This window comes from Megalops cyprinoides, chromosome 20 (genome assembly GCF_013368585.1).
Source record: "Megalops cyprinoides isolate fMegCyp1 chromosome 20, fMegCyp1.pri, whole genome shotgun sequence".
NCBI classification, from domain to species: domain Eukaryota; kingdom Metazoa; phylum Chordata; class Actinopteri; order Elopiformes; family Megalopidae; genus Megalops; species Megalops cyprinoides.
This window is the reverse complement of record NC_050602.1, coordinates 28281134-28304252: the sequence shown is the minus strand read 5'-3', so window position 1 is coordinate 28304252 and position 23119 is coordinate 28281134. Positions and strand designations below refer to the sequence as shown.

The 23119-nt window shown below is 44.4% G+C and overlaps 3 protein-coding genes across 5 annotated transcripts; 2 read left to right on the top strand and 1 right to left on the bottom strand.

Moving 5' to 3' along the window:
- The first annotated feature begins 2749 nt into the window (after window positions 1-2749).
- On the top strand, window positions 2750-10621 carry LOC118795807 (mucolipin-3-like). Of its 2 annotated transcripts, none has more exons than XM_036554540.1 (14): window positions 2750-2954; window positions 4168-4367; window positions 4687-4854; window positions 6119-6272; window positions 6466-6550; window positions 6692-6788; window positions 6996-7095; window positions 7446-7558; window positions 8403-8552; window positions 8945-9046; window positions 9205-9327; window positions 9531-9737; window positions 9821-9948; window positions 10404-10621. In XM_036554540.1, the coding sequence occupies exons 2-14, from the start codon at window positions 4170-4172 to the stop codon at window positions 10435-10437; spliced, it is 1659 nt and encodes a 552-aa protein (XP_036410433.1). In that variant the 5' UTR covers window positions 2750-2954; window positions 4168-4169; the 3' UTR covers window positions 10438-10621. The 2 variants fall into 2 exon arrangements, with proteins under 2 accessions (XP_036410433.1, XP_036410434.1); XM_036554541.1 differs by having other exon boundaries at window positions 2750-2996.
- Window positions 10622-11096: 475 nt separating this feature from the next.
- LOC118795853 (guanine nucleotide-binding protein G(I)/G(S)/G(O) subunit gamma-5-like) lies at window positions 11097-13506 on the top strand. Its single transcript, XM_036554602.1, has 3 exons — window positions 11097-11251; window positions 12897-13034; window positions 13184-13506. Exons 1-2 carry the CDS (start codon window positions 11171-11173, stop codon window positions 13020-13022), a joined length of 207 nt encoding a protein of 68 aa, XP_036410495.1. The 5' UTR covers window positions 11097-11170; the 3' UTR covers window positions 13023-13034; window positions 13184-13506.
- Window positions 13507-14649: 1143 nt separating this feature from the next.
- On the bottom strand, window positions 14650-22016 carry LOC118795852 (sterile alpha motif domain-containing protein 13-like). Of its 2 annotated transcripts, none has more exons than XM_036554600.1 (5): window positions 21934-22016; window positions 19657-19800; window positions 17076-17118; window positions 16705-16816; window positions 14650-15548 (listed from the first exon to the last, which is right to left on the bottom strand). In XM_036554600.1, the coding sequence occupies exons 3-5, from the start codon at window positions 17111-17113 to the stop codon at window positions 15405-15407; spliced, it is 294 nt and encodes a 97-aa protein (XP_036410493.1). In that variant the 5' UTR covers window positions 17114-17118; window positions 19657-19800; window positions 21934-22016; the 3' UTR covers window positions 14650-15404. The 2 variants fall into 2 exon arrangements, with proteins under 2 accessions (XP_036410493.1, XP_036410494.1); XM_036554601.1 differs by having other exon boundaries at window positions 19657-19797.
- Window positions 22017-23119: the final 1103 nt, after the last annotated feature.

Below are 23119 nucleotides of genomic sequence, written 5' to 3'. Positions count from 1 at the left end.
GCAGTGAACATTTTATCCCCTAAACTGGTGCTTATGTTTTGGGTGTTTGTTTAATACCTCATTTTTTTACTGGGGAAAAATTCTGTCAAAGTCACACATTATCTGTCAGTCATCTGTCAGTCATGTCCTGAGATGTCAGCAATCAAGCGCGCACACCACAGATTCTAAAGGAAGCTTTTCAAAGTAGACCGAGCAAACTTTCCAAACTTGTAAGAAGTGTGGAGATTTTTCTGTTGTTTAATGCAGTTGAGTTAGAGCCAAAGCCACACAGACTCTGCCATGGCTGGGAGCAGGCCCACATGCAGGCCCATCTCCACAGACACTGCCATGGCTGGGAGCAGGCCCACATGCAGGCCCATCTCCACAGACTCTGCCATGGCTGGGAGCAGGCCCACATGCAGGCCCATCTCCACAGACACTGCCATGGCTGGGAGCAGGCCCACATGCAGGCCCATCTCCACAGAGACTGCCATGGCTGGGAGCAGGCCCACATGCAGGCCCATCTCCACAGACACTGCCATGGCTGGGAGCAGGCCCACATGCAGGCCCATCTCCACAGAGACTGCCATGGCTGGGAGCAGGCCCACATGCAGGCCCATCTCCACAGAGACTGCCATGGCTGGGAGCAGGCCCACATGCAGGCCCATCTCCACAGACACTGCCATGGCTGGGAGCAGGCCCACATGCAGGCCCATCTCCACAGAGACTGCCATGGCTGGGAGCAGGCCCACATGCAGGCCCATCTCCACAGACACTGCGTCACATGGCCGCTGTGCTCTCCATCACTCTGCTGACATTAACATCAGACAATCAGAGAATATCAGAGATTCTGTAGCTATAAAAAATAAATAAAAACAACATGAGTATATGCCAGGTAACCCAGATCAGTGATTTCTGCAGACCTCAGGACCCCTGACACTCTAACTAACATTTCTCATGAGTTTGTGAGTACCATGTCAAACGGACACTTTCCTCGAAGTAAAATCTGAAATAATCGTGTACTTTTTCTTAGTATAGGACTTTGTGTCAAAGTTGTCCCTCTTCCCCCTGGCATGTTACCTGACCGTTAGTCTGGTCATACAGGGAGCACAGATGTTATGATGATGTGAAATAATTCATTTGAACTGTATCTGTATTGTTTTTTGCCATATTGTGTGTTGTATAAAGCATTCAGACCTGTAAATTTCTGTGTCAATTTCTAAGTCAAGTCTGTTTGTGTCTGTGATGTGATTAACATTTAAACCTAATATAATCAATTAGGTAGTCTATATCCATTCATGTAGCTGCTGGGATAAACTGTTATGTTGGGAGTATTTCAGGAATTTGTTTTTCACTTATGCTTTGAATCACTTCTTGTCATTGTATTTTCATATTCAATTGATATACATTATGTTTTGTCCCCTTTAAAGATCGAACTCTGATGTAGTGAAGTCACTGTTCTCATGCCAAAGGTAGAGAATCAATGGACTCAGAGAGCATTACAGTCATTATTACAGACATGAAACGTTACCACAGTAACACAAACAGTATTAATTTTAACCTGTAACAGAAATTACAAGCAACAATAATAATATTACAAACAATAATCAGTAACACAAATAGTAATTAATGTTACAAACAATATTGAGTATTATAAACAATAATCAGTTACACACACATAATAACATCAGCCACCATTCTTCAGAAATAAATGTCATGGGTTTTGAGATTTTCCCAGATACACTTAAGTTTTATCTCGTCTCCTGTGAGTGACCGTGTGTGATGTCGCCTCCAAGACCCCTTCAAATTCACTCATTGATTAAACCACGTTTTTTCAACTTTACTTGTGAATTGCGTGTTTAGACCCTAACTCTTCATCTTGAGCTATACGTTTACTTTCCACTGAATAGTTTTATTGAAGAATTTAAGGCATAAATACTAGGTTGATCCTGGAGTAACGCATTTTTACTACACACGGCCCGTGCGTGCATCGGGGCCTGCGTGTTTTTTTTTTGTCAGCGGTCTTTAATTTTTTGACGATATGAATTCAGTATGTAAATTATGGGCCTGTTTCTGACCTGATGCACATGGCGCGGGATTGGTATTTATTCATATGCCTGACACGCGCACCTCCGCTGAACACGTGCCCCTGCGCTCCTCGGTCGGCCCGTCGGTCGATACACGAGAAAATCTGCGAGAAAATTACATTTCACAAAGACATTTTCCTCAGTGGAAGATTTTCGAAATACTTCTCTTCAAAATCCCAACCCTGATACAAAACCTGAAACACAGTGATCATTGTCGTGACCCAAAACTGTTACGGTGCTCTTCTAAACAGTTCGTCTACAAACTGGAGTGCGTAGTTTATATAAATTATATTTTCACAGTTTTAGCTACTGTAGTTTTGTCGGGCCATTGACGAGCATAAAGGCGACGGACTAGCAAACAGTTTCTTCTTAAAGTTGGACAGCAGGCAAATCAGGGCTCTGTGCGGCTTAAACACACACGTTCTGAGGCACTAACACTTTGTTTCGAAAAACTGAGATTATGGTTATTAATAAGATATATTGTAAATGATGCATTGACTTGGGCCATTCACATAGCCGTATGTACGGTGTATATGCGCCCGTGCTTGCGTCGTGACTTGAGTGAGTATATAGCGCCCTACATCTCGCCATATCCCACCACACGAGAGAAGGTATTTCAGTGCTGTAGCGACCGTGGTGTAGGTCTTAGCGATGCAATGTTAATGAAGTGCAATCTTTGTAAGAAACTCCAAACTGAAATGAATTTCAAACAGAGGTCGTCTTGGTGCATGCATCTCTCCTCTGCTCATCGCGACGCTTTCTTCAGTTTGGCAGATCTGTTTCCTGCTGGGATGACAGTCTCCACTCCGCGGTGACTGGAGCGCAGTGACGGACACAACCTGGCAGCGTCGCGCCACAACGATAACCGTGTGTCTGCTGCTTTACCCGGCAAGTTATTCTCATAATTATTGGAGTATTTTAAGGATACAGGTAGGAACCCTAAACTACAACTGCTGAAATAACATGCTACATATAATACGGCAGGAGACAGAATGTTCACCATGGAGATAACAGAGGTGTACTAGGGTATCACAAGTCGTATTAGATTTCTGGTGCATGTTACAGAGCTAGCCGACTTCACATATGCTAATTGTCAGCATATTCTTTTTGAGCAGTTGAAGGATCAGGGATGTTGTGTTAATGCACTGTTTTAGTACCCGTCCGTTGAAAACTTCATTATTATGCAGACTCATTAAACGTACAGAAAGTGTATAACTCGACCTGGATTAGCAAAACTATAAAACGCGCAGCGCTATCCCGAGGGTGAGAATGAAAGTAGGATGTAGCTGGGTAGTCTTAAACCTGATGGAATGAAACTAAACACCTAGCAGAGCTACCCGATATAAAACAGACTGGGACTGACCTGGCGACTCACCTGTTTCAGTCTGTTGAAGTGTGTTCTTCACAGCAGTAGGCCTAGATAACTTCTACAGTGTTATGATGGCCTTCATTTTTCCTTTAAATTCGGGAGTTAGCTTTAATGAAACATGGGAAGCAGAGGAGTTTTACGCTCACACTTTTCCTTGATGTAAACTGTACTCAGTAATGCATCCTTACATCAGTCCGCTATCAGGACACGTCACACACGGCAAAATGTCCAGCTGGCTCATCCATGTACCTTGTAAATAGACGTGATTCGTTTGTAGTTGTCTTGAACAATATATACTTCGCATCATGTATTTGGAATAATTTAGTTGACGACACTGCTTTAAGTATTTCAGCGTTTGGGTTTTCATGAGTCTGAGATGCTTATCAGTCATCGGAATGTCAGAGAAGGTCTGAGAATGAAGTCAGGCTGGTTTCTGAGCTAAAGGAATGACTGGAATGATACATTTTACTCAGTGCAGTCTAATATCTCTGAACACCTGCTCATCTTTCAGAAAAAAGTGTACGCTGAATTTAAAATAAAACCTTTAAAGGAGACACTGTTATCGTGGTGTGCAACATCCTTAAATAAAAATATAGTTGTCAGTAGTAACCCGAGTTTCAGCACATTTCCGTCATAAAACCGTTTCAGGGCGCGCAGAATGACTGTGCGTTGTCCGGGACTGCGCGGCAGCGCTAAAACAGGAGCTTACAGGAGACCTGCTCTCATTCGCAGGGATGGACGGACAGACGCCCCCCGGCTTCCCCTGTCTGTGGGCTAAGCGTGACGGGGAGCCAGACTCAGAGGCCGTGGATAATTTCCGCAGGAAGCTCAAATACTATTTCATGAATCCCTGCGATAAATTCAGAGCACGAGGACGAAAACCATGGAAACTTATGCTTCAGATCCTTAAGATCTGCCTCATTACAATTCAGGTAAGGGTTTCTAAAGAGATCTTTTAAAAATAAAGAGTAAGACTGTATGTCATTGTAATTTCAAATTTAATGGTTTAATGCACTTGTGTACCTTGTCTGGCCAACTGTTGAAACTTGGTCATGCAGCACTTCTAACTTTGTGACTGCATGTATAGCATTTGCTTGTGTTGTACTCTGTCTCACTTGTAAATCGCTTTGGATAAAAGTGTCTGCCAAATGAATAAATGTAATGTAAATGTAATCTGTGCAGTAGAATAGATCAGTGAGCTCTAACCTCTGCAAGTACTGGTCTAACTTGTGAACACATCTCTGCTTTCAGCTGGTGTCATTTGGACTCAGTAATCAGATGATGGTCACATTTAAAGAGGAGAACCTTATGGCTTTCAGACACCTCTTTCTGAAAGGATACACTGACCGCAGCCTGGACTCGTATGCTGTGTACACCAGGAAAGAAGTGTATGACCACATCGACTTTATCCTTCATCAGGTGCTGACAAAGTCAAGACACGCTCTTACTCTTCTGGAAATGCCCTGTGAACAGTGAAGGGTGCTGTAACTGTTTAGGGTAAATTTATCGTGTACCGACAGTGTTAATCACATCATGTATGAACAGTGTGTACCTGTGTACACAGGTTTTAATGATATAAATCTGCATACTGGAGAAAAGGCACCTGTGAAGTGGGTGTGTCTGAAGATAGGGCCTCACCTGCTTAGAAAAACAACCAGAATTCTACAGTCCGACTGTGACATGATGATGCTATCTGTACGGGAACATCCACCTCTTACAATTTATGTTTTGCAAAATTTGGATTTATTACATGAATATACTAGCTTTTGGTAAGTGTTTTTAAATGGAAAATAACAGAGTGAAATGCTGTTTAATCACAAACTTAAGAGAACTTGATATTTCCTCGAAATAATGCCTTCAGATATACTAAATTGCTATGTTGCTTCATTTTGGCATCAGATATTGGGCTGATGTAGTGCATGCTTTTATGATATATGTATGGTGTTTTGTCTGGTGGCTGTAAAAAGCTTGAATGATTCACAGTGCTGTCATCAGTAGCTGTGGAGTGGAACACAGTCATGAGGTCTAACACAGCTCTGTTGACATGACTGTCTTTAGTCTGGTGGAATCAGAAGGAGATATTTAGGTCTGTGTGGTGGAGCCTCCAGCCGAGAATTATCCCCAAATTATTCCTGATCCAAGTTGTTATAAATAATGATGACATCAGAGTGCTGCATGTTTGTGTCCTGTGTGACATTCATTCAGTTATATACACACACATTTAATGGTAGCAGAAATGACAGATGGGACGAATTTCAAGCGTATTGTGAGTAGAGGAAGCCTCCGGGTTCCTCTGTTCTTTTTACACTCTGAGAGAAACCACAGTACAGCCCCTGTTCATTTAAGGGCATTGTGGTTAATTTCATCTGGGTTTATTGTTTGCCAATGTCAGGACTCAGCTGAATACCTTGTTCTTCTTACGGAAATCCAGTTCATGGGTTGTTTTCCAGCACTGTGTTGGAAAAAATAGCTGTTGTTCCGTCAATCACTGAAAGCACTTCCTCCAAATAAAGTTTGCTTTTCTTCCCCTCCGAAACAAACTGTAATGCCAATATGAGCCATAACAGTAAAGAAATCAGAATTCAGCAAAGACAAAGACGTGTTCCTGCTCACGGTGCCCTTATCCTGCAGAGCCTCTTTCCAGCTGCTCACTTACACATCCATTTTTGATTGTTTTGTGCAGTACACAAGCCTTCAGAATCTGACTGCGGGTAACCATGCCTACGAGATGACTGGTGGCACGGCCACGCCCCTCTCTCTGTGCCAGAATTTCTACCGAGACGGCAGCATCTTTCCCGGCAACGACTCTTTCCACATCGACCCCCACATTGAGACGGGTAGGGCTCCCAGCACCCGCCTGCGCCCGGCTGCAGAGGACAGCAGGCCTGCGGCTGGAACGTCTGACGGGCTGGGGCCGGTGACTGGAAAAACACACAGCGGAGGAAATGACCACAAAAAACCACTTGAGAGTCACATGGTGTGAATGTGCGGTTTGGATGCTGTAATGATCTGTGTGTCTCCTTCTGACAGAGTGCACAGATGTGTACCCCTTCCAGCCGCTGACACTCCCCCTTTCAGCAGGAGAGCAGCTGAATTTCACTCTGGACTTCAAGAGGTACTTTCTCTGAGTCAGTAACGCTGTTAGCATATGCCCACATTAGCGCTCTCCTTATAGTGAAAACTACAGTGCTTAAAATTCAAACATTCCTGGAATATACTCATTCATCTTTGGTTTTTTGCATCCGTCCACTTTAAGGTTGCTCTCTGTAACTGTTTACTTCAAGTTGAAGGCCATCAATCTGCAGACCGTGCGCCACCACGAGCTGCCAGACTGCTACGACTTCTCCATCACTGTGAGTCACGCGTGGAAAACTCTGTCCTCGTACGGACAGCCTACAGCGCATAATGAAAGAGGACCAACCCGGTGCTCCACTGGGAAGTTTATTTGGAGAAATGACCTTGTTTATTTGTTAGGTAACCAGAGCTGTGGAGCTACCTTGCATGTCGGGATGTTGTGTTCATTTCCCTTACCTGCCATATGCTGCACGGTGTCTCTGCAGATAACCTTCGATAACCGAGCCCACAGTGGAAGAATAAGAGTCACTTTACACAATGATGTCAGCATCACGGAGTGTAAGGACTGGAATGTGACAGGAGCCTGTGAGTACTGCACCCCTCACTCACGTCTTTGTTTTCTGTGCACACCTGCAGCCAGAGAGGGATGCAGCTGAAGCATGTTTTAAACGCTGGCTCTGTGTATTACGGTCTGATCACCCACCCTTCAGTATCCCCTCTGGTAGCTCAGTTTTATTAAGAATTTCCTTTCTAGCATTTAGTTTACATGTAATTTATGTGCATATTTAGAATTTTGTCTGAATTTTATGTATCTGCATGTCTGGTGCTTCCAGCCCTGTTATCTCAGTGTCATAGGCTACGCTAACAGTTCTGATTTCTGCTTGGCTTGTAGCAGGTGTTGCTGTTTTTCACTTGTCTGGGTCTCATCTTTTCAGCTGGCGGAAGCATCCAGTCCCTGCTGCTTTTTGACTCCCTCGTTATCTTGGCCTGCATGGGGTCCTTCATCCTGTGTGTCCGCTCTGTCATCACTGGGCTGCAGCTGCAGGCTGTAAGCATGCTAAAACCGGCTTAACTGTACTATGACCATGCTAACCATGCTTAAGTGTACTGTCAGTTTCAATGACCATGCTAGGAAGTTAGCACTGCTCTGTGTATATGAGGACTGTACTGTATAGAGCAGTTGTGATACAGTGATGTTGGTGCTGTGGTCTGTGAGTGACGGCTGTCTTGTGAAGGAAGCTGTGGCCTGTGGGGATGGGAGACAGTGCTCCACCCTGGAGAGATGTGGCTTCATTTCTCTTATGGAATTTTATTTATTTTTATTTTAAAAACTATGTTCTATGAAGCCTGGCTGTGCTTCCACTTTCTATGACCTTGTGTCAGTAATACATACTCATGACAAATTTAGTCTGCAAATACTAAAGGTTAATATTAAAAGGTATTTATGATGTCTGAAGCAAAAGAACTATGTGTACTGTGACATCACGGCCTGAGAGCTGCTGGTAACAGTTCTGTAGTGTATAGTATTGCAGCACTTTTAAAAAGAAAGAAACACTGCAAACCATTGCATAATATGAATGTATTTCCCTGTCAGTTTTCACATGTTGCATATTTGAGTTTTAGTTGTAAGAGTTTGGGGGTAGTTTAGTTTAGTTAGAAGTTAGTAGCTTGTTAGCTGTAGTCGGAGTTGACATTAGCCAGAAGTACTGGATTGTGGTTCTTCTGTGGAGAAAAATATAGACAGTCTAGTACCTTTGACAAATTTGCCATTAATGCTGATTTTGTTCATCAGAGTTTATAGCTCACTTCTTAATCTATTCCATTAGGAATGTCCTGCCAAGGTTCAAACTGTTATTTAAAGTGTTCATCTTTAATCTTCTATTCACATTCAGGAGTACGCTGCCTTTTTCCAAATTCACCGTGGGAAAAAGGTGTCCTGGTCAGACAGAATGGAGTTTGTGAATGGCTGGTACATCCTGATCATCATTAGTGATTCGTTAACTATTGCTGGCTCTGTTCTCAAAATGGAAATCCAGACGAAGGTTAGTTCTGTGGCTGTTCCAGTCAGCCACTCTCAACCTTTGCCATAATATGAAAGTAGTCCCAGTAACTGAGGGAGTGATCATCTGAAGCCTTCTTTCATTCATAAGGGTAGGAAAGTCCCATGCTTCTGTCTCTTCGGTTCCTTGGCTTTGTGATATTGCATTATCTGTAAGACTTGGAAAGCTTCAGGCCAGCTAATTGGGGAATGGCTAACTCAGCTCCCAGTGGTCACCTGTGTATCTCAGCTTTATGTTTGCCCTTTGACCTCAGCACCTTTGCCATGAGATGCTGACCAATTCTGACCAACTCCTGTTCATCTCCCATGCAGCTCTGGGACACCTTTAATTTCAGTGTGTAGAACTTTAACACCTGCTCTTTGCTTTTCTTCCAGAATTTAACGAATTACGACGTCTGTAGCATTTTACTGGGCACAGCTACAATGCTGGTTTGGGTTGGAGTGATCCGGTATCTTGGCTTTTTTGAGAAATATAACGTAAGGCATTTTGTCTGAATACACACGTACTGACTTCAGTCTGCATGTAAATTGGAAAAGACTGCAAAAACAAACTTGAATTATTTTGACTTTAATCTTCACCTGTCTGTAAATGTTTCCCAGGTGTAAAGGGTTAAAGTATATACTCTTGCTCGTAGATTCTCATCCTCACCCTGAGAGCAGCGTTCCCGCTTGTGGTTCGGTTCTGCTGCTGTGCGGGTATGATCTACCTAGGCTACTGCTTCTGCGGCTGGATCGTCCTGGGACCTTACCACAGCAAGGTGAGCGCAGGATGGGAGAAAAGGACATTTCTCACATTAACACCTGACACATAGACTTTATGGAAAATCACAAAAATACATAAGGCTACAGTCTTATGTCCCAAACGCTTTCCGCTCTCCACCCTCTTTCGAACAGGAAAAGCAGTCGTGTTTTTAAGGGTGTTGTGTTTTTCATACAGAGCGTTATGTTTTTCCTCTTCAAGTTCCAAACCCTGAACACAGTGTCGGAGTGCCTGTTCTCCCTCATCAACGGAGATGACATGTTCCGCACTTTCAGAGGGGTTCACCAGAAGAACTACCTGGTGTGGCTGTTCAGCAGGCTGTACCTCTACTCCTTTATCTCGCTCTTCGTCTACATGGTGCTCAGCCTCTTCATCGCCCTCATCACAGACACCTATGAGACCATTAAGGTGAGTCTATCTGAGTTTGATGACTTTATGATGCCATTCCCCAGGAGACGGATCAGGGTTTGTAATGACTGTTTCCCCAACAGCGGCAACAGAAGCAGGGTGGAGTTGCACTGTCAGAACTGCAGGCGTTTATAGAGGAGTGTAAGGACCCGCCCAGCTCTGGGAGATACAGGAAGCCGCCCACCTCCTGCCTGTCCTGCTGCTGCCTGCTGTGAGCCCTCTTCTGCTCTCTGTGAAAGCCAACACATCCTACAATTACAGAGGGGTTTACTGATGGATGTGGGTTATGTTATTTAGTGAAGTTGTTATGGTTGGTATGCATTACAGTGTTTTTAGACATGCAGGTTAAATACTTTAAATTGTGTTTTAGGTTAATTTGATTTAATTTGTTATGGTTTATATTTACCATTTTCAATTGATTTATTCTGTATACTTTACCAGATCTTACATCTGACAGTACAATATAAAACATGCATTTGCTGTTGCAATTTCAAATAAGCAGCTCTACTGATAATATCTAAAATGTTTTCTGTTTTACCTCTAATTTTCTGGTGATTAATAATTACTTGCAGAAGGCCATTCTTTTGTAACAAGCTTTTGTAACATCTAGAAAGCATTAAGGAAGAATTTATTCAGCGTTATTGATTTTTGAGGTTTTCCTTGCAGGTCAGATGAAGCCAAGGAAAGGCTGTTATGCTGAGAGGAGACGGGAAAAATCCACTGGTAGCAGATCCAAAGCCGCCTCACACAATGACTCCATGCACAACCACTGCAGTTAATGAAGGAAGAATATAGATTCCAAAACATCTGAAAATATTTGCTCCATATTTGTCTAATATTTGTGAAGATGAAAGAAGGAAAGATGGAGAATAATAAAAAATTGATGAAGCCTAGAGGTCCTGATGGTTTTACTGTCTAAGCATGTATTTACATATGGATATTGTGAAGACACTGATCTGCACTCATCTCCAACCTCATGCGTGGTAAGCTACGTTTTATTTCACTACAGAGATAATGTGGAGCAACTGCTTTGAAGTTTCATGTTGCTATTACTGTTATTACTTAAATGAAGGGATAAGGTTCCGTATGGATTTCAATTCTGATTAAGAGTCCACAGAAGACCTCAACACCTCACCTGTGCCAAGGCAATATTGTTTATCCACACATAAATTTAACGGGTTATGCGTAGGATGACATATTCTGTGTGGAGGATGCACAAAGGCCACCTGTGCATTTGTTTCTCGCTTGAAGTGCGGAGTTAGACTCCCGGAACGCTAGGTGGCAGCCGTGCGCCTTCCAGCCGCGCCCTGAACAGGGCTCTCCGCGCATGCGCACCACTGTTCACGCCCGAACGTGCCGAACTCGCTGAAACCGGAAGCGCCGGATCGGGCTGCGGCCGCTTTTCTTTCTTTGTAGCTTCGAAAACAAGCAAGATGTCGGGATCATCCAACCTCGTCGTGATGAAGAAAGTCGTCCAGCAGTTGCGTTTTGAAGCGAACATCAACAGAGTTAAGGTATGGATCACAGCAGTCAAACATTAATTTGAACACAGCGGGTAAAAAACTGTAAATGCAGCGTTTCCGAGGCTGGGCGGGGTAAGCAGACCCGGCGCACAGGCGTCCGGATCCCGCGGAGCCGCTCCGCGTTTCCCGGCGACCCGCTGGGTGGCTGGCGAGGAAGATCGCTGTTTGTTTGGCTGAAATTATCGCTAGCTCATTGTTCTTGATATTAAGAGTTGTTAAGATGAAGTTCCAATAAGTGAAGTTAAGATTAATAGCGTTTTCTAGTTAATTAGGTGGACTAGTTGTTTGGTTAACAAGGCACATTATAGCTAGCAGCTGCTAAAGAACTAGCTGCTCAACTGAGCTGATACAAAGGATACTAACCGGCTAGGGATCTGTTATCTTTTACCATCTGAAAATTGGTCATTTTCCTATGTTTCCTACGTTACCTTGCAACCTAACTTGCCTGGTTTGTGGGTGTGGTAGGGTAGTTTAGTTACTAACCAAGTTAGCCTAGGTAGGTAGCTAATGTGTAGCTAAACCGCATTGAGTCTTCATTAGTTTGGTGAAGGGGGTGTGGGTAGGTTTACTTCTGTAGCTAATCTAACTAGTCCAGCTAACTATTTAATCTAACTAGTCCATTTAGCAAGAAAATAAGTATCTGGCGATAGAGCCGGATTTCTGAGCTGCATCTGGTGTCCCCGTCTGTGCTGCTTATGAAGTAGCTGGTGTGTTTAGATGTTTTTACAAGTATAGATGCTTTGATCTCTCTGAAGATCCGTTCTGGAAGAATAGTTGGAGGTTTTACACTAATCCATGTAAATTTTCACAGTTTTTACATGGAGATTTCTATAGTTGTGCCACTTCATAGGTTAGACTGACTTTTCAACACCCAATTTAGGATTCCTTGTTTAACTGTTACAGGCCCGGTTTCACAGATAATTTGAATGTGTATATTTCTAATATGTTAACCTTAAAATCTCATTTGATATAGTGCATTTTACTAAGAATTTGTTGGAGCGCTTTGCAAGCAAACACATAACCAAGCAAGTACAGACAGGACAGATTACGGGACAGTTTCGGGAAATGTGTCAGAGAATTGATACAGTGTAAACCTTATATTAAAGGTTGTGTAAAAAAAAAAGTCGTCTTGAAATGAGGGAATCCGACACTCCGCTAAAGACAGTGAAGGTACCGGAGCCTCGGTCCGGACCTCGGGCTGTGGGTTCACCAAAATGTGTCTATGAACGCCGTGAGGTTTATTTGGGAAATTTTGGAGAGTTTGTGTAAAAAGGGCTGTTTTAAGGTTTATCAGTGGAAGGTGGTATCCCGCAGGCCCTGAGGAGTGGTTATGGAGTGTGGATGGCGAGTGCTCCCACCGCCCCGGTGACTTTACAGGATTTGGATGACAGTTCTTAAGTGAGAAGGCTTCATTTCTTTGGTGTAAATCGTTATTGTCTGGAAACTAAATAAAAAAATAAAGCACTAACCAGGAAAACCACACTTGTTTATCTGTTGATGCTGAATTGGAGTTTTCAGGTGCTGTATCCCAAACTACACCAGTGAACTACGCCTGTTGTCTGAAGCATTAAATACATTTTGAATGTGCGCTCCTCCTGTGTTAATGGGTTTTGATGCGCTTTGGCGCCCCCTGCAGGTGTCTCAGGCAGCCGCAGACCTGCAGCAGTTCTGTCTGCAGAACGCGCAGCAGGACGCCCTGCTGACCGGCGTGTCCTCCAGCACCAACCCCTTCAGACCGCAGAAAGTGTGCGCCTTCCTGTGACCACGCCCAACGGTAGGCCACATTCCCTCCCCACAGCGGGAAACGGGGCTTCTGACTGAATCTTCCTGAGGGGTGGTGATTATTCAATGTGCTACATCCACAGCATCCCGTGAAGCTCTCAGGTTTTCTGTAACATGAATGTCTGTGTCTTTGTTTTGTAGGCCTTTTAACCCGCTGTTACAGGTGTTATGTGGGAAACCCAGAACTTTCCAACCTCTGGAGTTTGGAAAAGGGAGCAAAGGAGCCACATATTTGCTTTACCTCATTACTGCTAACTGCCACTTCTTTTTTTAACCAGTTGTGAAATTTGTAATAAATCTTTAAGTTCTGAGTGTCTGAAATTATGAACCACTATAGATGTGGAGGGAACAGATTATTGGAGAAAAGTTTGCTATTGGAACGATTGGAATAAAGTAATTTATTGTGCCTTAATACGTGAAAACTTGTCAAATTTCAACACTTTTATAACATGGAATAAAGCCTTGTAGAATCTGTTTACATGCCTGTTGTCTTTATTGGAAAGCACCACTCAGCTGAGTGTCAGAGTTGGCACAGGAATCCGTGCAAAGGTTACAACGCAACACCTGCTGACATCTTACAGGGTCAAAGGTCGGAGTTTTAATCACCAGAAAAACGGACATTGAGTAATTTGTTCTACACAGGAGCAGAAAGCTGGGCGTTCTCGTTTACTGGGGTAAATGCACTGTGTGTTGGCCTCGTTTACGGCCCGTTACCACTGAGCTTGTCACCATGAGGAAGTGGAGGAGGGTGATGTGGTGCTTTCACTGCAGCGTGATGGAGAGGGTGGTGCTCAGGGTGGGGGCTCTTTGGTTCCCTTTTCTGACACAACTGATGTCCCCCAGTTATTAGACAGAAGTGCTTTTTTGTTGTCAAACATCTGCAGTAATATTCAACATGCAGTGAATGCTGGCGGAAATGGCATTTCAGCTGCCATCGTTTAACTGAGGAAAAATGCAAACAGCAAGATACAGACAGCACAACATCCCACTGTCACAGTACAGGCTATCAAATGAATAAACATCTGCAGCATTATTTACATACAGAAACTTCACCTGTTACCATGGACACCAGAATCCCGTCCCAGCTCCGGCTTCACGAAGCATTCACGTTAAACACACCAAATTATTTAAAGGTTTTGATCTCAGCTGTACATGTAAACGCACCGGCGAGGGGACGCTGGCTGACCGCAGAGTGTCAGAGCACGGCGTGAGACTCCCTGGGGCAGCAAAACTGAGGTACACGGTGTTTTAAAAGGCTCAGGGCTGCAGCTGAATACACACCACAGAAATAACACCGTTACACTCATAATGCAGTATGAGACTTACTTCAGCACAAACGACCAGACTGCTCTGGTTCTAGCTGCTCACACTAGAAACGTAAAGAAAAGCCAGACACACATGAGAGAGCACCATTTAAATACCTGCAAATTTCAAACCTGGCAATGTTGCGCTTCACTGTACAAACTCAGAGTTCCTCTCCCCTGAGCAACATCACGGTTATAACATGCAGGAGAAGTTTCTTTGACACGTTACGAAATACTTCAGAACTTATTAAAAAAACTAGTCTGAAAATCGACAAATTTCACCCATATGCTAGGGGTCTTAGCTTCAAAAGCATCTTGCACACTTCAAGTTTGACAGTATAGTGTAATACTTGTAAAAATATAAAACAGTGGGTCAATTCTGACAGGACCAAAAAAACCACAGCCTCAGTTTCAGAAACTTGTGATTTTCAAAGAGTCATTTTACCCTTTTCATAGTGAAAGGACCCATGAGATGCCTGATAACACTGAACACCCCCTCAGTGTGGGGGCTGTGCTGCCCTGCCCCCCCCCCATCCTGTGCGCGGGAGGGCAGCACCATCAGACCCATCTGCCACCAACACGATCTCAGCCTGCAGCTCAGGTGTGTGATCTTACAGACAGGTGATCTCAGATCACAGCGTCTCACACACACCATGTTCACATACTCTCCTCCAGGAATACGGGTCTTTGAGTTTATTTAAAGATAATATCCATGCATGGTCTGTTATTTAAAGACGATGTCCATGTGTGGTCTGTTCGGGTGCTCTTCAGGATGTAGTAACAGCGACCCCATGTGGTCAAAACAAAAAACCTCGAGTGAAGAGAAAAAAAATCCAAGATGAGCCCCCCTTCTCCCTTACAGAAGAAACAGGGATGACCGGAGAGACATCAGCTCCTGTGAGTGCTGTTTCCTCAGCTGCTGTTCAGCTAAACTTGCACAAGACACAGACATCGTCCAGGCAGAGTCTGTTTGTCTGTGTTGCTCCGTCTCTCGGGACAGACTCTTACCGAGCCACCTCCACCAGTGATTGTCCTCCTCATTCCACCTGCAGGTGGTGCTATGCAGCGCTGTTCTTCAGGTGCTGGGTCTGTAGCTGTTTCACATGGTACTCGTAGATCTTCAGTGCGGGACCCAGCTTGATTGACAGCCCGGTCAGGACGTCATTACGCGTCATCAGCAGCAGGGATTTGCCGTCTATTTCCTGCAGGAAACAGCGAGTGTGTGAGAGTCAAACCCGCAGGAAACAGCGAGTGTGTGAGAGTCAAACCCGCAGGAAACAGCGAGTGTGTGAGAGTCAAACCCGCAGGGAACAGCGAGTGTGTGAGAATCAAACCTGCAGGCGTGTTTCAGATTAACTTTAAAAACAATGAAATCAGAAAAAACTGTGCCAACAGGCTAAACTGTACATACTTGTAACATAATGCATTTGATGCTTATATACAAACAGAAGTGCCATGCGTGTATCTATGAAATACACAGTGTGTATCTGTGGGGGGGGGGTTCCTGTGTGTAAAAGAGAAATATTCCAATGCAAAATTTTACATTCCTTTCATAGCAACTACCCGACATGTACTCAGTAAACACCGAACAACACTTTCTGTGACTGCTGCAGCAACTCCAAAGAGTACTGCTGCTCATTACTGCCATTTAGGCCAGGCTGCCTCGGGGTGTCTGTGTGTGCTGCCTGTGTGTGTGTGTGTGTGTGTGTGAGGGTGAGAGTTGGAGTGTGTGTGTGCACGCGTGAGAGTGAGTGTGTGTGTGTGTGTGTGCATGTGAGAGGGAGTGTGTGTGTGAGGGTGAGAGTTGGAGTGTGTATGTGTGTGTGTGCGTGTGAGAGTGAGTGAGTGAGTGAGTGAGTGAGTGAGTGAGTGAGTGAGTGAGTGTGTGTGTGTGAGTGAGTGTGTGCATGTGAGAGGGAGTGTGTGTGTGTGTATATATGTGTGAGGGTGAGAGCGGGAGTGTGTGTGTGCGCGCGTGAGAGTGAGTGTGTGTGTGTGTGTGCGCATGTGAGAGGGAGTGTGTGTGTGTGTGTGTGTGTGTGTGTGTGTGTGTGTGTGTGAGCGAGCATGTGTGAGGATGTGTGTGTGTGTGTGTGTGTGAGCGAGCATGTGTGAGGATGTGTGTTGTCTGTGTGTGTGTGTGTGTGAGCGAGCTTGTGTGTGTGTGTGTGTGTGTGTGTGTGTGTGTGAGCGAGCATGTGTGAGGATGTGTGTGTGTGTGTGTGTGTGTGTGTGTATGTGTGAGGGTGAGAGCACGTGTGAGAGTGGGTGTGTGTGTGTGTGTGTGTGTGTGTGTGTGTGTGTGTGTGTGTGTGTGTGTGTGTGTGTGTGATAGAGGGTGAAAAGGCTCTGTGGTACCTGGTCCTGGAAGGCAGCGGCCTGTTCCTCAAAGCCAGCAGCTCTGAAATACTCCACCACATCAGCTACAGCCCAGTGGGCGGGGTCAGGAAGCCGCCCGTTCCCCACAAGACTGCAGGGTGACAGGGAGATCTTACTGTTACACCCTCCACACACAGTGCTTCCCGGTCATTCACACTGAAACCCAGCAAGGACAGATTTACCAAACACAAACACACACCATCAGCACGCTGAACCTCAGTTATCATCCTTTCACAGTTTATAAAGGTGTATCATATTCTGTCCTCTTCCATTAATCCACAACATTCAAAGGTAGTTACACAGAATTATACTGTGACCAGGGTTTAAAACAAAGGCATTTGATCGCTTACGCTCTGGTGTCCACTGAGCCATTGGTCTTGTTCTCCATGACAGCTGCAAAGGAAAAGGTGAGCACTGTAAGTCCAGCAGGATCGCCTCTCCGCAGCTCCCAGGATCTGAGCTCCGAATGGGTGGATAAAGGTGGTGTTCAACTTTAAACAACAATGTTCTGATATTTAACTTTCAGATAATATTCAGATAAACTCTCTGAACAGAATAAATGTATTCATACAGTATTTTTATACAATCCTCAATTAATGAATTTTCATGAGCCATTTCTTCATTTATTGGAACGTCCACATGCCAATGACTTTTGATATGAGTGCTACAACACCAAGGAGCCCTTGGCCCTGAGGGGCTCAGCTGCACAGCTGTATCTCAGACACTGAGACTAACACACAGCCAAGAGCTCAGAGGAAGAGATCTACACCTGCTGGGCCGAGGCAAAAATGGACAAGAAAATCAACTGGATACAGACAACTGTAGAGATCTATACAGTCTGTTTACAGGTGATCTTTGAGACCATCATCAACAAGAGTGAGTAAACTATGAAAATGACCAGTTTCCAGAGACCGAGACCCCTGACAAGCTGGCTCTGTGCTGGGTTTGTGATTTCTGAACAGGCACCTCAAAGTCATTTCACATGATTTTTTGTTTGATTGTTCCTGATTGTTTCTGCACTGATGCACATAAAGACCCAGTTGCTTAGCAACATAGCACAGTAACGCTCAGTGGTGTACAACAATAGTGGAAATCATCACCTGTGTAATTGATTACAGTACACCACAGCAATCAATAATCAATCATTACAGAAGAAGTTAGGGGGCAGGACTGTCCAGAAACAGGTCCACACAGCAAGCGTGAACAGAAGTGTCCTTGGAGGGTCATATGTGTAATTCCACTGAAAATAATGAACAAGCACTTAGAAATGTACACTGTAAGGTACATCGTAATGTTCACGTAGCACTGTAGCACTTTATCAAATGTACACCAAAGCATATAATGCACACAGGGCAGTTCTGTCTCCTGCTTCAGCTCCATTCTTTTTACTCTCTACTCAATCTTTTTATCTTTTATTTCAGTTGAAAACTGTAAATACCTACCACACCCTAAATATCCTCAACCTCTAATAAACTTATATTTTTAATTTCAACAGTATAAATGTGTACATGGCCATAAATATGCGTAGCAGCGTGTGCTCATCAGCTAACACTCTGTCAGCAGAAACACACTCATGTACCTCTTTTGCACGTGTGTGCGCGTGTGTGTGTGCGTGTGAATGTGCTAAAATAACATGCTGTTCTTTGCACATGAAGGTGTGCCACGGCTGCCTCTGGCCCACCTGTGCTGTACTCCAGCCTTTCAGCCACACGTTATATAACCTGCTTCCATAAAAGGCAGGCAGTGTTCTGCAGGGTCCAGGCCTACACACATGCAAATGCTGTGCACTGATGATTCTCACTGCAGCAAACAGCAGTCATTTCAGGACACCACTTACACCAAACGCCTTCTGCTGAGTGTCTGACTCGCCCTTCCTCCCTCACACCCCTGTAACTTTCTGGACCAAAGCACATTTACAGACTTAAAAAAATCTTTCCAGCTTTCCATTTTCCATCTTAAGAGCCTCTTCTGTCCCAGGTTCCCCGTCTGAACAGAGTGGGAATGAGTCTGGGTCTGAGATGTGTAGAATCATCAGCATTGCTCTGTGCTGGGAGCAGTCATCGCTGGCCCCTGTGATGGTTTTTCTTTGTGGTTTGCACTGCACAGCACTCTAAAGAGGCCAGTATAATGACCATCGTTGGATGAGCTGCATGATGAGTGTGAAACACAGAGAAAGTGACCAGCTCTGACATACAGAACAGACGTGTCAACCTCCCCCACTCAAGCGTGCTTTTACACACCGCTTGTTTATACACAAAAAAATTGTGAAAAATGGAGGTTTGAACTCCAGGCCTCCCTAATTTATTAAATACAGCTTTCACAGGTTTGAAGGAAATTTAAATATACTACTAAGGTTTACTAAAGTACTACGAATATTTAGTGACATGGTAGTTATGCTGATATTGTTGAAGTCTTAGCAAACTGTATTTAATTACACACACACACACACACACACACCTGCACAGGTATGGGGTAAAGGGCCTAACTCTCAGCGCTGTATAGGTATGGGGTAAAGGGCCTAACTCTCAGCGCTGTATAGGTATGGGGTAAAGGGTCTAACTCTCAGCGCTGTATAGGTATGGGGTAAAGGGTCTAACTCTCAGCGCTGTATAGGTATGGGGTAAAGGTTCTAACTCTCAGTGCTGTATAGGTATGGGGTAAAGGGCCTAACTCTCAGCGCTGTACAGGTGTGAGGTAAAGGGTCTAACTGTCAGTGCTGTACAGGTGTGAGGTAAAGGGCCTGACTGTCAGTGCTGTACAGGTGTGAGGTAAAGGGCCTGACTGTCAGTGCTGTACAGGTGTGGGGTAAAGGGCCTGACTGTCAGTGCTGTACAGGTGTGGGGTAAAGGGCCTGACTGTCAGTGCTGTACAGGTGTGGGGTAAAGGGCCTGACTGTCAGTGCTGTACAGGTGTGGGGTTAAGGATACGCACCGTGCCGTGGCTCTCAGCATGGGTCGGGCGTGTGGGGCGGTCAGTGTCGGAGCGTTTGCGCACGCCGGCGGGGTCCGCAGGAACATTGCTTCGTCTGCGTCTCTCTACAGCTCATTTCCTCCCCAGCTCCTGGGTATAGCACTGCTGCACAAACACACAGCCTGCAGTGAGACAGGCGGGCGGGTGGCGGCCATGACACACAGCCTGCAGTGAGACAGGCGGGCGGCGGCCATGACACACAGCCTGCAGTGAGACAGGTGGGCGGGCGGCGGCCATGACACACAGCCTGCAGTGAGACAGGCGGGCGGCGGCCATGACACACAGCCTGCAGTGAGACAGGCGGGTGGGCGGCGGGTGGGTGGGTGGCAGCCATGTGGAGCCGCGGGAAGCACACCCTCATCTTACCTTACATCACATCACATTATTAGGCAATTTCCGTTTTGGATCAATAAAGTGCTACTTATTATTGTCATTTAGCAGATGCTTACAGAGCGACTTACACAGCGCATCTAATAAAGTGGCTCGAAAAGTTGCACAAACAAGACACCCCTAATCACACATGAACTAGCATCAGTGCCAAAGATAGTGCTGAAATCACAATTGTGAGTCTAGGTACACATATAAGTGCAAAACAATATGTACAACCTAAGTACTCTATCATTACAAAATATAATGATCATGTTTGTCTCTTTCATGTAATTGCACATGAAAAAGACAAACTTGAGCTTGAACCTGAATTGCCGCTGTAAATATCGTGCTGTATTTACATGTAAAAACTGTCACCTGTGTACATTGCTGTAGATAAGATTGTCTGCGTAGCAACTAAATGTAAATGTATAGAAATGACATCATTCAGAATCATCTATCATACTATCAGACTTTCAGGAAAGAACAAAAACCACACACCAGGCCAATTTACAGCTGGCCTTCTGTCAATTTCAGTCATCTACATAAGCATGGCTCAGTCAGCAGCGGCCGTGATCACTGACTCGCAGGCTGGATGTGATACAGAGGGAAAATGCTCATTGACAGAAGTCGCTTGTTAGTTTCTGTTCGGAATTATTCATCATGAAATAGTTAGAAAAACAAATTTAAAAACCAGTTCAAATAATACAACCATTAAATATCAATTAGCAACCGTGCGTCGGACGATCGACACAGTCTCGATGTTTTAGTCGGCCGGTTCTTACAACGGACAAGGCTCAAATGCATATTCAATCCAAATTAATATCAAGCATGAAACGTTTTTATACAGACGACATTCTTGCTTGGACTGACATAAACCAGCGGCATTTCAGTCCCAGTGATTTGTACAGATACGTTGTCTCTGACAGACTCGGGTTACATTCTCACCATTTCCACATTCTCCACTTTCCCTCATCCACTTTGCCATGGCAACGAAAAAGAGTCATCAAAATGAGCAGGAAATGGTAGCCGACAACACTGCAGAAATTTTACAAATGGCAAGCGTGTAATTATTACGTTATTGTCATTCGTTTCAATTTAAAATGTTTCAGTTTCCACCCCAGTTAATCTGGGAAATGCTACACAGCAAGAGCGTGTACTAGCACCCCATTCATAGTGGAAAATTCCAAATATGCACGTGGTTTATGCAGTTTCAATAACTGAGTCAAAACTGGCGCAAGAACAAATTTAAAAGGCTAAATAGTCACATAAAAACATGTAATATAAGCGACAGTGCATTTACATTTTGCAGATCATAACCCACTTTTTAAAGTGTCATTCAGAATTGCAAGGCTTGCGCAGGAACGACAGGAACAGCTGAATGGGAGAATATTTTCAACAGACACATAACTATGGGAAGCGGGAAATGGACAGCTTGAAAAATACTAACATTATTGCTATTAGCATTTTAAACAACACCTAACGTGTAACGCCACCTCGGCATGATTGTGCTGCATTAATTGAAATGGTCTAGATAGCTAGCTAGCATTCAAACCAAGCATGATGTCTAAGGCAGCTAGCTCAAATCGACACAATCTTCTTTAGCAGACCTCAACATGAACAAGCCCAAAACTGATCGTCATGCTACGCCTTCGTCTTATTTTAATAAAATCAGCAGCTCCGTGGACTGCTAGCTATCCCGCTGTTAGCTATCTAGCTAGCATCTTACATTTGCCAGTCTGAATAGCTAGCCAGCTACCTAGGTGATCCATAGTGGACTTAAATATCCACACATCGTGGACTGTTAAGAGAAAAGAGTACACACATTGCCCATATTTTTTTAAGATGAAATTAATATAGCTAGATACTCACCTTATTTTCTTATAAATGTACTGCCGCTTGCTTGCGACCTAGCCAGCTAGCTACATAAACAGAATCTACGAATGGCACCCTCTCAGAACTGACCACAACAACCAATAAAAAAATCGTGTGACGTAGCCAATCACAAAAGGCGCTGCTTCGCTGTGGCTTCTGGGCATTGTGGTTTATAGCTGAATGCTGAGGTACGGCTGTGGAAGGAGTGTGAGGCGACCCAGCTGGTTACCAGTCTTTGCGTATTTTTAAAATCGGTTTTGGTGAAACTGAAAGCACGTACCCGTTCTCAGAGCTCAGCATAATCGGAAACGAAGCTGAAAGAACCATCATCCAGCTTGTGTAAAATAACCATCGCGCTGTTCGTTCACGATTAGCCACCGCCACTCTCACTTATTTTATATGCATTTAAAGCTTGTTTGAAGAGTATGTCCTCTGATTGACGTTCTTACACTATTTAACACGTAGCCTCCCCCCCTCAATGCGACAAAAACCTCCTGACCTCTGTTCCGGATGCACAATATAGAATGCAGCTGGACCTCTTGGCTATAAGAAACTGTTCCGAGTTCATCGTTTTGGATTGATCATGCGGATTCAGTTTTTTTCTGTGATTATTTTAGCTCTGAATTAAGTGAGTTAATACAACAAAATAAAGGTAGGAAGCAGAGGTGGTGTGGTGGTACAGCAGTGTTGTGTCCAAATAAAATTAAAGAATAGACAGAACAGACAATTCCTGGAGAACCATGAAAAGATCTGATGCCATATTTCCACTTCTGTGCCTTAAAATGATGTGCAACAACAGCAGGAGTTGGTAATGCTTTCCATCCTCTGTGAACTTCAGTCCCACATGATTGCTGCTCCACAGCAAGTCCTTCCTCTCACACAGGGACAGTGTTTAGTGTAGTGACCATGTTGTACTCCAACACTGCAACGAGACTCAGTGTGACAGTGTGTGCTGTGAACAGCGCGTCTCTGCTGCTGCTATATGGGCAGGGCTTTGTATCAACACCAAACTGTGAAGAAACTGGTTTTCACAGTTGCAAATAAGTACTATTTAAAGCAAGTATTGACTCTGAGCACCATTAGAAAGGAACAAACACAGCTAAATGTTCTTCTGCAGAACTAGCAGCTGCAGAGGTCATCAGAGCCACATTTCAGCAATTTCCCAGTGGCCAAAGGCTGCTGA